Below are 12,786 nucleotides of genomic sequence, written 5' to 3' on the forward strand. Positions count from 1 at the left end.
AAATGTGAGTTATCCAGTTTTGTTTTACTTTTCAAATGTTGTATTGACTGGTTGGTATCCCTTGCAGTTCCACATAAATGTGATGGCTGGCTTTTACATTTCTGCAAAAATTGCATTGAATGTATACATCACTTTGGGAAGTATTACTATCTCAACAATATTTAAGGCTTCCAATCCATGAACATGGAGTGTTTTTCTACTTATTTAGGTCCTCTTTTATTTTTTTTTTTTAGGATAGTTCATATTTTTCAGTGTAGATTCTTTCCTATCTGGTTAAGCTTATTCCTGTATTATGTTCTTACTGATGCTATTGTAAATGGAATCATTTCCCTAATTTCTTTTTCAGCTTTATTGCTTGTGAACTTATTTTTGTGTGTTGATTTGAAACTTTGCTGAATTCATGTGTTAGCTCTAGTGAGTTTTCTTTCTTTTGTTTTTTTTGAAATTTGGGGGTTTTCTACATATATTGAATAATGTTATCTTCAAATAGAGATATTTTTGCTAACTCTTTCCCAATTTAGATGCCTTTTATTTCTTTTCTTTTTCTTTCCTAATTGCTCTGGCCAGGACTTCTAGTACAATGTTGAATATCACTGATAAAGCCAACATCTTTGCCTTGTTCCTTATTTAGTGGTAAATCCTTCATTGTTTCTCCATTGAATGTGATGTTAACTATGGGGGTTCATAAATTCCATTTATAATGTTAAAGAAGTTCCCTTATATTCCTAGTTTGCTGAGTGTTTTTATTATGAAAGGGTATTAAATTCTGTCAAATGCTTTTGCTGGTGAGATGACCATTATTTTCCCTTTGTTCTTATAATGTGGCATATTACATTGACTTATCTTCTTATGTTGAACTAGACTTGAATTTCCAGGATAAAACCCAGTCAATCCTTTTCATGTGCTGTTTGTTTTCATTTACTATTATTTTGTTCAAGATTTTTGCATCTATATTCATACGGGATATTGATTATATTTGTGTGCTCATTAAGAAAGATTTATAATTTTTATTTTATTTTATGTGCTTGTCTTTTAAATTATATAGGAAACAAAAAGAGTAATTACCATATATATAATACCAAGAATACAATAATGATGGTTTTTATATTTACCTGTGTTTACTGGTGATCTTTATTTTTTCATATGGCTTCTAATTACTGTACAGTGTCCTTTAATTTCAGCCTGATTGACTTTAGCATTTCTTGTAATGACAAAGTTTCTTAGGTGACTGAATATCTTATCTTTAATTCTTCTGGATTTTCATAATACACAGTCTAATTATGTGCCAATTATAAAAGCTGTGTTTCCTATCTTACAATCCCTATCCCCTTTATATCTTATGATTCCAATTGCTATATTATGAAAAATGTTTATTAAAATGTTGGATAGAAATGGTGATAGCAGGTATCCCTACTTTTCAGTTTCTAAATAAAAGCTATTAACATTTCTACATTATGTATGTCATTTTCTGTTTGTGTTTTGTGTTTTGTTTGTTGTAGATATCCTTTATCTAACCTGATAACATACCTTCTTTATCACAAATGAATGCTGACTTTAATAAAACATTTTTCTGTATCAATTTAGATAGGATTTTTCTCATTTAATCTGTTAATGCCAATGTGGTATGGTAGTCCTAGGTATATTTGCCCTCAGAACTGTACCTCACCCTTCCTCTGCTCTATTCTCTATTATACAAGGGTTGATTCTGTAAATCCTAGCCTCTCCAGTATTTGGCTGCCATCACATTTCAGGCCAAAAAAACACAAAAAACAAAAAACAAAAACAAAACTAAAAAGAGGTTTCAGCCCTGAAGGGCAGGAGCAATTAGAGTTTTTTTCTTTCTCCTTTTCTGTATCAGGTGGCTTCTCCTTCAATAACTGCATCTTCTCCTTGGCTCTAGTCCCCATCATATTGGCCCACTATAGTTATAGATTCTGTTGATACAAACTCCTAAGCTCCAGGAGCCTAAAGTTGGGAGTGGCATTCTCAAATTGCTGAATATTAGGTTTTGTGTCCCTTCCTTATGTGACTTTTTCATCTTTTGAGTAACCAATATATCACATTAAATTCCTTCTAGGTTAAATATATAGAGCATTTTCTGTGTCTCTGGACAAGGCTTGAATGTTGTATGTGGCCAATTATAATTACTTTTCTAGCACATGGCACAGAAAAATATATTCAAGTTGCAAATTTTTAAAGAATACACATAAAACTCTGTAACAATACCTGTGAGATAAACCCAGATGGCATTAAGAGGGATGATTATAGTCTTAAATAGATCTATTGGGAAGTAAGAAATACTCATAACACCTAAGCAATTCAAAAATATAGAGAATAAATAGCATATTAAACCTAAAGAATATGCCATATTAACAAAATGAAAGATAAAAATCATATGATCATCTTGATAGACGCAAAAAAATGCATTTGACAAAATTCAATAACCATTTATGGTAAAAACTCTCAACAAAGTAGGTATAGAGGGAATGTACCTTAACATAATAAAGGCCATATGTAACAAATTCACAGGTAACACCATACTCAAGTGGTGAAAAACTGAAAACTTCTGTAAGATCAGGAACAAGACAAAGATGCTCACTCTCATTGCTTTTATGTAACATAGTATTATAAGTCTTAATCATAGCAGCTAGGGGAAAAAAGGCATCCGACTTGGAAAGGAAGAAGTAAAACTGTCACTATTTATAGATGACATGATGCTACATATAGAAAACCCTGAAAACTCAGGCAAAAAACTTCAGAATGAATAAATTAATTCAGTAAAGTTGTAGGATACAAAATCAATATAAAGAAATTTTTGAATTTCCATGCACCAACAATAAACTAGAGAAATCAAGAAAACAATCCCATTTATAATTGCATCAGAAAGAATAAAATACATAGGACTATATTTAACCAAAGAGGTGAAAGACCTGTATTCTGAAAACTATAATACATTGATGAAGAAAACTGAAGCTGATATGAATAAATGGAAAGATATACTGTGATTATGGATTATAAGAATTAATATTGTTAAAATGTCCATATTACTCAAAGCAATCTACAGATTCAATGCAATCTTTATACCAATACCGATAGCATTTTTCAGAGAACTAGAACAAATAAATCTAAAATTTGTATGGAACCATAGAAGACCCCAAATATCCAACAATCTTGAGAAAGAAGAGCAAACCTGTAAGTAATACATGCCTAGATTTCAACTTATACTTCAAGGCTGTAGTAATTAAAACAGTATGGAACTGACAAAAAAAAAAAACAAAACAAAAACAAAAAAACCAGACACATAGATCAATGGAACAGAATAGAGAGCCCAGAAATAAATCCACATTCATGTGGTCAATGAATCTATGACAAAGGAGTCAAGAATATACCATGGGGAAAGGAAAGTCTCTTCAATAAATGGTGTTGTAAAACTGGACATGCAAAAGAATGAAACTGGACCACTTTCTCACCCCATATAGAAAAATAAATGTAAAATGGATTAAAGACTCAAATGTAAGAAGTGAAACCAAAAAATTCCTAAAAGAAAACATAGGCAATAAGCTCTTTAACCATAGTCTTGGGTTATTTTTTTTGGATCTGTTTCCTTAGGCAAGGACAACAAAAACAAAAATAAACAAATGGGACAACATTGAATCAAAAGTGTATGCACAGCAAAAAGAAATGAAAAGGCAACCTACTGGATAGGAGAAGATATTTGCAAATGATCTCTCTCATAAGGGGTCAACATCAAAAATATATAAAGAACACCTATAACTCAATGGCAAAAACAAAACAAAACAAAATAAAAAAAAGAAAACAATCCTATTAAAAAAGGGCAGGATACCTGAATAGACATTTTTCCAAAGAAGACATAAAGACTGCCAAAAGGCATTCAACAGCATTAATCATTAGGGGAACATAAATCAAAACCACAATGAAATATCAGTTTACACCTGTGAGAATAGCTAGAATCAAAAAGACAAGGAATAACAACTGTTGGTGACAATGTGGAGAAGAGAGAACCCTCATGCACTGTTGATGGGAAAATAAAATGGTGCAGCCACTATGAAAAACAGTATCGAGGTTTGTCCAAAAATTAAACTACCATATGATCCAGCAATCCCACTTCTAGGTATTTATCCAAAGAAAATGACTACCCTAATTGAAAAAAACATGCATTCCTATGTTCATCACAGCATTATTTACAATAGCCAAGATATAGAAGAAACCTAAGTGTCCATTGATAAATGAATGGGTAAGGAAGATGTGATATATACATATCCATAAAAAAGAATAGAATCTTGCCATTTGTGACACATGGATGGACCTAGAGGGTATTACTCTAAGTGAAATAAGTCAGATAAAGACAAATATCATATGATTCCAATTATATGTGGGGCTTAAAAAACAAAACAAACAAGCAAAAAAAAAAAAAACAAGCAAAACTCAAACAGATCCATAGATACAGATAAACTGATGGTTGTCAGAGGGGAGAGGGGTGGATGGGATGGGTAAAGTAGGTGAAGGTGATTAAGAGGTACAGTCTTCCAGTGACAAAACAAATAAGCCATGGGGATTTAATGTATGGCCAAGGAATATAGTCAATAATATTGTAACAACTGTGTACGGTGACAGATGATAACTAGATTTATTGTGATGACCATTCTGTAATGTGTATAAATAGCAAGTCACTATGTTGTACACCTGAAAGACATACAATCATGTATGTCAATATTATTTAATAAAAAATGCTAAAGAAGTAGAAGGTAAAAATTAATATGCATAAATGCAGAAATAAGTAAATAGAAAATAGTAAAGCCAACTAAAGCCAGTTCTTCAAAAAAATTTATGGAATATACAATTGTTCATTGTACTCTTCTCTGTACTGTTTTATACCCTTAATAATTTCTTTAGTGAAAATGTTTATTATAAATATGTATTTATACCACATTTTCTTTACCAATTCATCTGCTGATAAACCCTTAGGTTGCTTCCCTTTTTGGCTATCATGAATAATACTGCAATGAATATGGGGGTGCAAATAACTCTTCAAGATCTTGAATTCAATTCCTCTGCATAAATATCCAAGAGTGGGATTACACACACTTAAATTTTGTTAAGACAGTAGATCAAATGTTATATGTTCTTTTTTTTACCACAATAAATAAAACATGTTTTTAAACTTTAAAATCCAAGTTAAATGGATTCGTTCCTGGAGAAACATAATTAACTAAATTTTTCCAAGCAGAAACAGAGAACTTCAGTCAAATAACACAAACTGAAACTGTAGTCTACATTCCAGCCCCCTCAAAATATTCCAGGACCAGTCAGATTTGGAATCTAGTTGCACCAAATAGTTAGGGAAAAACTAATGCCATCTTACATAAACTCTTCCAAATCATACAAAAATACAGGAAATTACTAAACTCATTTTAACAGGTTTGCTGATCTTGATACAAAGACCACATAGGGATACCCAAAGAAAAAACCTCTTGAGCCAAGCTCTGTCACAGAGAGGCATCTATCCTAAATAAATTTATAGCATATCCAATATAGCAGTGAATAAACAGGCTAAGTTCAGTAACTATAAAGATATTAAAATATTAGAAAAAATTTCCAGCTGGAATTTCTCTACATTAATAGATTAGAGAACAAAACACATTTGATCATGTCTAGAGGTGGATAAAAAGCCTTTTAAAAAATATTTAGCACCAATTGATGGTAAAGAAAGTTTTAGCAAAATAACATTTGAAAAGAATTTCCACTTCCTAAAATCAACAGCCAACTTACATAAATGTGAAACGTTGGAAGCATTCCCATCAAAGATAGGACAAAGACACAGATGTTATGGTACCATACCTTCTATTTAAAGGTGGATGGGAATATATAACTACAGGAATGAGAGTAGCAAAATAAACAAGAAAAAGGAATATTGATATGATTGAGATAATAAATGGTGACAATATGATCCTTAATTGGAAAATCCAAAGGAACCAGTGTACAAAATATTCAAATGAATAAGATACTCCAAAGCTGTTGCTTACCAAAATTGATTAAGATTTTGAAATTGAATAAGATTACCAAAATTGGCAGCCTAGCCACATAAAACCAATAACTAATTAGGATAATTAATAGAAAATATCCCAATAACAACAGCAGCAATATCCAAAATTTATCCAAAAATACACCTAATAAAAATGTACACAATCTTTTTGGAGGCAACTATAAATATTTAGTGATATACTTAGAGAAAGAAGTCACAAATAAATAGAGGAATACACTATGTTTATTCATGGGAAAAATAATTTTGTAAAGATGTCATTCTCCTAAAATTAATTACAGATTTAAATATGGACTGCTATATACTGAGTTGTGCCATTTCCTCAACCTCTAATTCAGATATTGAAGCCTTAATCCCCAAGGTGACTATCTTTGGAGATACTTTAGGGAGGCTAATAAGGTTAAAAAAGCTTTAAAAAGGTGAGGCACTAATCTAATAGGGCTGATATTAGAAGAGGAAGAGACACAAGTGATCACTCTCTGTGCATTTAGAGAAGAGTCCATGTGAGGACACAGCAAGAAGGTGCCCAAATGCAAAGCCAGGAAGTGAGCTCTTACCAGAAACTGAACCTGCCCTCACCTGTATCTGGGGCTACTAGCCTTTAGAACTTTGAGAAAATAAATTTTGTTATTAAGACACCCAGCCTGTGGTATTCCATTACCGCGGCTGGAGCATGCTAATACACTGCCTCACATACAGCTTCCAAAATAATACGAGACTCAGGCTGCTGTTTCCTAAAATCAACCCTAGAGAAACTATAAAAGGGAGAATGAAAGAACAGTATTAGCAAGAGCAAAACACCATAGATGAGAAATCCCTGAAAGAGACTAAGTCTGTGTTGAACCAGAAGCTGTATGTGGGCAGGTGGGGTCAGGCCCTGAAGTTGGAACTGTCCTGTAGCCTACAAAACAGGATTGGTCAGAGGACAGGTTTTAAGTGCAGCCTTTGATTCTTTCACAGTGCCTTGGGACAATGAATTTCTACTGCTTTAGTGAAGGGAGCTCAGGCTGTTCCTCAGAGGCTGAATGGCCAGGACCATGGGAGTAATATCAGGACAGCATCAACGTTTGGGGTTGTTTGAAACCGTATGAGTTCGGAGACTGTGCAATAACCACCTGAAACCTCTTTAGAGGGTAGGTACCAGACTTTTTGTTTTTTAATATTATAATCAAATAAAAAGGAATCGAAAGAAGGAATCCCACTTAAGAAGGGTAGGTAATCTTTCATGAAAAAAAACCACATAGATACACACAGACTTGTTAAAGATGTAAATGTATTTCTTACTACAGATGAGGCTCAAAAATAAAATAAAAGTTACTGCACTGGACTGAGCAATGTTAGACAATGTCAACAGATCTGAGTCTCACAAAATCATGCAGCTCAGTCTCTTCCTTTGAAAGTAGATCTTTTAGAGTACAAGGTTCCCAAGTCTAAGTCTGGGTGGCAAAAAACCACTATGGGCCTCTGTATTTCTCCTCTTACAGCCCACCACCCGTCCTACGACCCTGTCTTACACTGCAGTTTCCCCAGCTCAGATCTGGCTGGGGACTTGGCAATTTTCTGCAAGGTTTGCAGTAGGGGAGCTGCTCAGACCTTTCAGAGAGTTGGTATTTCTCAAGAGGACACCCTACTCCCTGCCTCCACCCTCAGGATAGACTGGACAACACACCCCAGAGCTGAGAAGCCTGCACACAGCCCTACCCCTGCTTTCACTCCTGGAAAGCAGAGAGCAGAGCTTGTCAGCATGAGGTACTGACTGACTTCCACCTCCAGGGTCGCAGGTCTGAGGAGGGCAGCCTCAGGTCTGCAGAGGAAATAGGCAATGCTTAGGGTCAAGGTGACTATCCTTCCTTAGAACTGTGGGAATACGTAGAACAAAGGAAACCTCACAGAACCCCGCCCCCCCTTCCACGCGCAGAGGCCCGAGGCCTGGCTGTTAACGCCCCTTCAATTCCGTTTCAGGGTCTCAGAGAATGAAGACTTTGATCTGAGGCTGGTGGACTGAGATCAAAAGAGTGAAGAATCCCAGGCTCTATTCCGGAGTCAAGGAGAGGAGTCTGAGTGAGGACTGAGGGTATTCCCAACCCCGCAGAGGGCCCTGCCCTTGCAATCTACCCTGGGAGGCCCCAGGTGGGGCTGTCACCTCCGGGAGATGGGGGGTTTGGTCTGATGGGAGTGGGTACACGGCTGAGCACTGAAAACCCTAATCATCCAAGACTGTGGGGATCCCACAAAACTCTGCTCCTGTTGTCAGCTCTGGAAGGCTGCAGCATGAGTGGCTCTTTCTCATTTGCTCCCCAAGAATCTCAGGGCGGTAAGGTCATCGGTGTAAAGAGTTTAGCTTCAGAGCTGTAGAGGGGAGGAGGCCCTGGGCCCTGCCAACAGTTGACAGGATGATCCTAAATGTGAACTGAGAATTCTCCACCTCAGAACAGAGGGGACCGTACAGAAACTATAACCTGCCAGCCCTTGCTCTCGGCCACCAAGTTGATCCCGGCAGGGCCGGCAGCTGCAGTCTAAGGCACACTCTAACTTCCTCTTCAGGGTTCTCAGGGGACACAGTGATTAGAAAAGGAGCCCTGTGTGGTCTTAGAGCAGTGTTGTCAGGGAAGCCTGCAGAAGTGGCTTTGGTTAAAGCCAAGGTGAAATGTCCCTGCTGAAGGCACACACACTATCTCATTCTCCCTCCTCTAGGTGCCCTCATTGCCTGCCCTCCTGCCCACATTAATGCCTACTGTCCCTGACCAGTGTCACCATGCCTCGGGGGCAAAAGAGTAAGCTTCCTGCCCGTGAGAAACGCCATCAGGCCCGGAGCGAGGCTCAGCGTGCCCAGGATGCTCAGGCCACTGCAGCAGAGGAAGAACAGCCCTCCACTTCCTCCTTTTCTCCTTCTGGTGGTAGTGCCCAGAGCTCCTCAGCTGCTGGGTCAGGTAGAAAAACCCAGGGGTTTCGGAAAGCCCCATCCACTACTACTACTTCTGCAGGTGTTTCACATACAAGATCTGATAAAAGTGCCAAGAGCCAAGATGAGGAAAAACCAAGCACCTCTCAGGCACAACCCAACACTGGTCGTTACCATAGAACCCCTCTAGATGACACCGCGATTCTATTGGTGCAATTCCTGCTGCGCAAGTATAACATGAGGGAGCCCATAACAAAGGAAGACATGATTAAGCATGTCATCAAAAAGCACAAGGTGCATTTCCGTGAGATCCTCAGGAAAGCCTCTGAGCTAATGGTGCTGGCCTTTGGCATTGATCTGAAGGAAGTCGACCCTACCAGGCACCGCTATGCCCTTATCAGCAAATTGCAGCGCACCAATGATGACAGGCTGAGGGGTGAGGAAATCATGCCCCAGACCGGCCTCTTGATGACCGTCCTCTGTGTGATCTTCATGAAGGGCAACTGTGCCACTGAAAAGGATATGTGGGAAGTGCTTAATGTGATGGGGATATATGCTGATAAGAAGCACTTCATCTATGGGGATCCCAAGAAGCTCATCACTGAAGATTGGGTGCAGGAAAGGTACCTCCTGTACCGCCAGGTGTCCAACAGCAATCCTCCATGCCGTGAGTTCCTGTGGGGTCCAAGAGCCTACGCCGAGACCAGCAAGATGAAAGTCCTTGAATTCTTGGCCAAGGTCCATGATACCGTCCCCAGTGCCTTCCCATCCTGGTATGAAGAGGCTTTGCAAGATGAGGAAGAGTGAGCCCGAGCCAGATTTACAGCTCTGGTTCATACTGGTGCCCTGGCCACTGGGCCTTCCATGGCCAATTTTGGCAGCTTCTCCCACCTGTAGTGAAACCTGAAGCACTTTCCTCACTTTGTGTTTGAAGTAGTGTGAGGGCTTAGGTGGTGCTAGCTAGAGGGGACATAGTGCATATCGTACATTCTACATAAATAACTTACAAATTTATCTCGTTGAAAGTTATCAAATGTTTCTGCTTTTGAAAAGTTTAATTAGCTTCACAATATATTACACATTTGATGCTGTTTATGAGGTTTAAGAGTATGAGTTTCGCTATTTTCTAAAACAAATTGGTAACCTTCCATCTTATTTAGTGATCTGGAACAAGAAAACATAGCACTGCAATTGCCATTTTTTTGGAAATGTGAAAAAAATTAGCAACAAAGTAGCTGGAGTCAAAAAATTGAGAAAAAAGTAAGATGGTCAATTTTTGGTTTTCTTTATTCCATGTACTCTGCTCTTCTGTAAAATAAAAGTTACATGCCTGAAATTTCTTCATTCAAGAATGTACGAGAAAATAAAACATAATAAATTGCTCACTGTCTTTTTTTTTATTCTTCTAACATTAAATGAGCATCTGCTCTTTGGAAGTCTCCATAGTAGTGTGGGGGGTGGTAAGAAAAAGAAGATGGAGTCATTGCCCATAAAAGGAAGATGGTGAGATAGACAAAAAAGGATGAGGTGGGACAGGAAGGGGAGGTCCAGATAAGAGCAGTCAAATGTAAACATCCTGAAGCAAGACAATTTGAGGCCTTGGGAAACTTGAAACCCTTCAATGGGAGGTAATTGTAAGATAAGATGGGTGGTAGGTCAAAGGAGGGTGCAAGGATGGTCAGGGTTAGGGGAGGGTTCGAGGGTGGCAGGTTGGGGGAGGGTATGAGGGTGGTGGTGAGGGAGGGTGTGAGGTGGTAGAGGTTGCAAGGTGGTCGGTTGGGGGGGTGCAAGAGTGGTGGGTCTTGGGGGGAGGGTACGAGATGGCAGAGGGTTTGAAGTGGTGGGGTGGGAGATGTGAGGGTGGTGGGCCGTGGGGGAGGGTGTGAAGGTGGTGGGTCGGAAAAGCATGTGAGGGTGGTGAGCAGCGACCAGACCCTTGGGTGGTGTGTGTCAGAGTTGAGAAACTAGGCCTCCAATGGGTAACTGCTTTTAGCAGTTGTTTTGGGATCCTGGATAAACCAGACACAAATCTTTACCCAGGTAGTGATGGAAGGTGCCCTGTGCTCTGGATCCAATGCAGGTGAACATAGTACACAAACTAGGTATTTTATCCATATCATCACCAGAGAGTTTATGATAAATAAGGGTAATACTTCCTTGAGACTAGATGCCCAGAAGCCACTATGCTGTCCCTCTTTGCCATGGGCTGGGAGAAACAGAGCCTGTTCCATTCAAAGGGCATTTAACTAGGTTATCTTGAGTAAAATTTAGCAAATCACTTATAAAGGAGGGTTTGACTTTGGTAGGGATTAAATGAATAAAAATAGGGGTGATTTGGATCAAAGAGGAGCTGGGAGGGAGGGGAAGAGTTGGTTCTTAACATACATTTTAGGAGCTTTGAGTTGCATCCAGATGGGGAAGATTCCCCAACATCCAAATTCAATAGCATATCCTCTAAGTGGGATGATTTACTAGGGTAATTTTTCTTTCTAAGAATTCTTGGCTGACTTGGTGCACAGTATCCTACAGCACTGCATATTCTCAGACATCTCCTAGTTTAAAGCAACAAAACAAAAAAACAAAATTCTCAGCAGGAACTTTGGTATTATCTGGGATCAAAAAAGCCATAGCAATAATTGCCATTCTTTAAAGTTTCAATGTACACCAGTCACTGTGCCATGTGCTTCACATACACTGTACACATTCTAACAGTTCTAGAAGATACCGCTTATAAAACTCATTTCTTTGATGAAGAATCTAAGACTCATAGGGTTCGGTAATGTGTTCAGTTCACACAATGAGTGACAGAGCTGGGACTCAAGCTCTGGTCTGATTACTCTGGAGCCCACACAGTGCCACTCCTCCCAGCCTGAGGCCAACCTTCTGTCCTGTAATTTCTCTTCTCACTATCCCATGATGTCTCTCAGGCAATGAAAGAAGGACCCTTTGGCCAAACTACTAAAAGCAGCCCAAAAGAAGGAAGCTAAAAATGAGAAACAGGCACAATTTGGGGATTGTCCCCGGGGTTCATGTCCCTAGGATCTCCTGGCCCCTCGCCCCAGGGTCCCCCGACAGCTGGCTCTGCCCTGGTCTCAGCACAAATATCCATTCCCGGCACTTTCCTGCATGACTGCTCCCTCCCCTGGGACTTCCCCATTGGGCCCTCATGTCCATACCTGGACCTGACCTTCAGGCCAGCTCTCCTCTGGGTCCTCCCCTGCAGGCTGAACCCTGCTCCTGGGGGAACAGACAGCTCTCAGGCCGCACCCTCCCCTGATTTAGAGCATTCCAACTCCCTGCAGCTCCCATCAGGCCCCCTGGCTCCCCTCTGACAGCAACTTCCCTTCCATGTAATTCTGACAGTGTGGTTTTAGACACCTCCTTGCCTTCACCACTCCCCCACCCCCACCCCGCCCAGGTGCTTCACCACATTCACAAAGTATTTTCAAGTCTGCTGGTGACTAAAGTCTGATTTGGCACACAGCCTACTGTTTGTTTCTTGGGATATATCCCTTAAGTTAGAGAGGAGGTTTTGGAAACCACCCTGATATTTGCAATAGAGCTTTAATGAGCTGAATTATTTGAGATTGGTCACTGATCACATACAACAATAAATGAATTTACCTTGTTGGTCAAAACCAAAGCCTCCACCTTCAGTAGTAGATGAGAAAAGGCTCGTGGAAATCACTGTATAAACACACATGTACATAGAATTCCTAAAACCCAGGAGTCCTTCTAGGAGGTGGAAAATGGTTCTATGGCAGTTGGGCTATCCTTAATAAGAAAAAGTAAACATTGTTCCACTGTCTCCTCTATGTTTTCC

General features: G+C 39.3%; 1 protein-coding gene across 1 annotated transcript; it reads left to right on the top strand.

The window, feature by feature from the left end:
• The first annotated feature begins 7,975 nt into the window (after positions 1-7,975).
• Positions 7,976-10,344, top strand: LOC131502778 (melanoma-associated antigen B10-like). Its single transcript, XM_058713752.1, has 2 exons — positions 7,976-8,122; positions 8,756-10,344. Exon 2 carries the CDS (start codon positions 8,817-8,819, stop codon positions 9,768-9,770), a length of 954 nt encoding a protein of 317 aa, XP_058569735.1. The 5' UTR covers positions 7,976-8,122; positions 8,756-8,816; the 3' UTR covers positions 9,771-10,344.
• Positions 10,345-12,786: the final 2,442 nt, after the last annotated feature.

Source organism: Neofelis nebulosa, chromosome X, assembly GCF_028018385.1.
Source record: "Neofelis nebulosa isolate mNeoNeb1 chromosome X, mNeoNeb1.pri, whole genome shotgun sequence".
Lineage (NCBI taxonomy): Eukaryota > Metazoa > Chordata > Mammalia > Carnivora > Felidae > Neofelis > Neofelis nebulosa.

Excerpts from the sequence above, each read along its gene's own strand:
- LOC131502778 (XM_058713752.1), top strand. The coding sequence starts at position 8,817 with ATGCCTCGGGGGCAAAAGAGTAAGCTTCCTGCCCGTGAGAAACGCCAT.